At 39.6% G+C, this 2,573-nt stretch overlaps 1 protein-coding gene across 1 annotated transcript; it reads left to right on the top strand.

The window, feature by feature from the left end:
* Positions 1-337: 337 nt before the first annotated feature.
* LOC126702325 (F-box protein At1g67340-like) lies at positions 338-1,951 on the top strand. The gene is made up of 3 exons (XM_050400993.1): positions 338-585; positions 717-879; positions 1,116-1,951. Exons 1-3 carry the CDS (start codon positions 425-427, stop codon positions 1,824-1,826), a joined length of 1,035 nt encoding a protein of 344 aa, XP_050256950.1. The 5' UTR covers positions 338-424; the 3' UTR covers positions 1,827-1,951.
* Positions 1,952-2,573: the final 622 nt, after the last annotated feature.

Here is a 2,573-nt window from a genome sequence, read left to right as displayed (position 1 = left end):
GTCCTCTCTAGAGTATTTGACCAGTCTGTTTGCCGTAGTATACACAACACACTATAATAGAGGAAACCAAGAAACCAAATTGGCTTGAACTTGTAACGTCTTGAAATTTCAAAAATATTATATTTGGGAAAAATCTCCATTCACTCCTAGCCCATTCATTTTCATCCACCTTCGTGCCTTCGTGCACTCATCACATTAAAGCTTTTATTACTATTTATATTTATTTTATTAATTATTATTATATTAAAATAATAATAATTAATTCCTGGGCTGGGCCCAGTCCATCACATCTAAATGCTAATCCCTCTCGCATATAAATACCACCCCCTCCCCTTTTCTCATCTGCATTTACTAATTCCATTCGGAAAACTGTATAGCAGAAGTTAAAACAAAACAAACACACAGAAAAACCAAACCAAAACATATGAGGAAAAAGCAAAAAACGACGCCGCCGCCTCCGTATAGCACAAACGCCGAAGAATCCGATCTCTTCGATGGCTTGCCGGACGACCTCGTCGTTTTCATCCTCTGTAAAGTCAGCTCCTCCGCTTCTTCACCCTCCGATCTCATCAGCATTCTCTTCACGTAAGAACTCTATCCCCTCTCTCTTTTTTGTGGATTTAGGGTTTAAATTTTTGAAATAGATTCACTTTCTTTCTTTTTTTTTTTTTTTTTTCGAAACAGATTCGAATATAACGATTCAAATTTTGAAACAGGTGTAAAAGACTGAACCGCTTGGGTGTTCATCCGTTGGTTCTATCGAAAGCGAGTCCTAAAGCTCTCGCAATCAGAGCCAAAAACTGGTCTGAATCTGCCCACCGCTTTCTCAGACTATGTGTCAATTCTGGAAACATCGAAGCTTCGTATACACTAGGCATGGTCAGTAACAAGCCACTTCCTATTTCTTCAATTTTGAGGGTTGCGTTGGTGTTAAGCATATAGATTCAATTTACCAAAATAGAGGGGGGGCAAATTGGTCTTTTAATACTAAATTCCGTTCGAGTTAACCGCAAAACAGAAGTGGATATTTTTGGAAGTGAGGGGTCGCAATGGTTTAAAGTTTAGTTTAGAGTGTGAAGAGTCTAATTTACCCTTCTTCTTTTTTTTGGTTTCAGATCCGTTTTTATTGTCTTCAAAACCGAGGGAGTGGAGCGTCACTAATGGCGAAGGCGGCGATTAAGACTCACGCGCCGGCTCTGTACTCGCTAGCGGTTATACAGTTCAACGGCAGCGGAGGTTCCAAAAACGATAAGAACTTAAAAGCCGGCGTGGCTTTATGCGCACGCGCCGCTTATCTCGGCCACGTGGACGCGCTGCGCGAGCTTGGGCATTGCCTCCAAGACGGTTACGGAGTCCGCCAGAACGTCGCCGAGGGCCGCAGACTGCTCGTCCAGGCCAACACGCGCGAGCTCGCCTCTGTCCTACGAGCCCGGTCGGTTTCTCCCGACCCGGGTTTAAACGGGTCGGGTTGCGGGTTGTTGAGCGACTTCGGGTGCGACGTGACTGAGCCGGAAACGCATCCAGTGAATATTTTTTTGAAAGAGTGGTTCGGGTCGGGCTGTGACGGGTCGGGTCTGCGGATGTGCTCGCATGTCGGGTGTGGGAGACCCGAGACTAGGCCGCATGAGTTTCGGCGGTGCTCGGTTTGTGGAGCGGTGAATTATTGCTCGCGTGGGTGTCAAGCGTTGGATTGGAAGCTGAGACATAAGGTTGAATGCATGCCGATGGAGCGGTGGTTAGAGGAGAATAACGGCGGCGATAATGGCGGTGTCGGCGGTGGTGATGGTGGTGGTGGTGGTGGTGAAGAGGAGGGAGAGCTAAATTAAAAAAAGTTAGTAAAGTATGTAATTAAGTTTAGTTTTTTATTATTTATTTAATTCAGATTTTGTTTGTTGTACATCTGGGGAAAATTCAAAAATTCAAAAAAAAAAAAGTTTTTTTTGGACCTTTATTTATTATGTACCAAAAACAACCTGGCCTCTATTTTTTCTCTCTCTCTCTCTCTTTTTTTTTTTTTTTTTTTTTTTTTTTTTTTTTAATATTCGATCGTTAGAAACAGTAAAAAGTATCAATTAAACGTTTTTATTGGAAACATTTTTATTGAAAACAGTAGAAAGTATCCATTAAACTATTTTGGGGTTGGGGTTGAGACGATTCAAAGTGAACATTTTTATTAGAAACGGTAGAAAGTATCAATTGAATTATAAAATTTTTAATAAGTTTAGAATTTTTTTTTTGTTTAATTCATATAAATGTTTTAATTAAGTAATATGAAAATTTAACAAGGATGAACAATGAAACCATGTTAATGATACAGAATCTTGTGTTCCCAATGTAATTAAAAAAAATTATTTGAAGTTAGATTAGGTTGGTTTATTTTTTAATGCGTCAATAGTTTGGAGTCCCAAGTTTTTATTAGGTACAAATCGATGAGAGTAAACTGTTCTAAACAAATATTGGTGGCTATTTGAATCCCCGAAAGACGCTTAGTTGGATATTATAAATTAGTTCTAGAAGCAAATAAAATAAAAAATTTAAAAAGATAAGTTCTAATAAGCATCTAGCCTATGGTT

The sequence above is a fragment of the Quercus robur genome, chromosome 10 (genome assembly GCF_932294415.1).
Source record: "Quercus robur chromosome 10, dhQueRobu3.1, whole genome shotgun sequence".
NCBI lineage: Eukaryota > Viridiplantae > Streptophyta > Magnoliopsida > Fagales > Fagaceae > Quercus > Quercus robur.
This window is presented reverse-complemented; position numbering and strand designations above follow the sequence as displayed.

Excerpts from the sequence above, each read along its gene's own strand:
- LOC126702325 (XM_050400993.1), top strand. The coding sequence starts at position 425 with ATGAGGAAAAAGCAAAAAACGACGCCGCCGCCTCCGTATAGCACAAAC. Across the intron at positions 586-716 it reads CTCATCAGCATTCTCTTCAC|GTGTAAAAGACTGAACCGCT; the intron begins GTAAGAACTCTA and ends ATTTTGAAACAG. Across the intron at positions 880-1,115 it reads CTTCGTATACACTAGGCATG|ATCCGTTTTTATTGTCTTCA; the intron begins GTCAGTAACAAG and ends TTTTGGTTTCAG.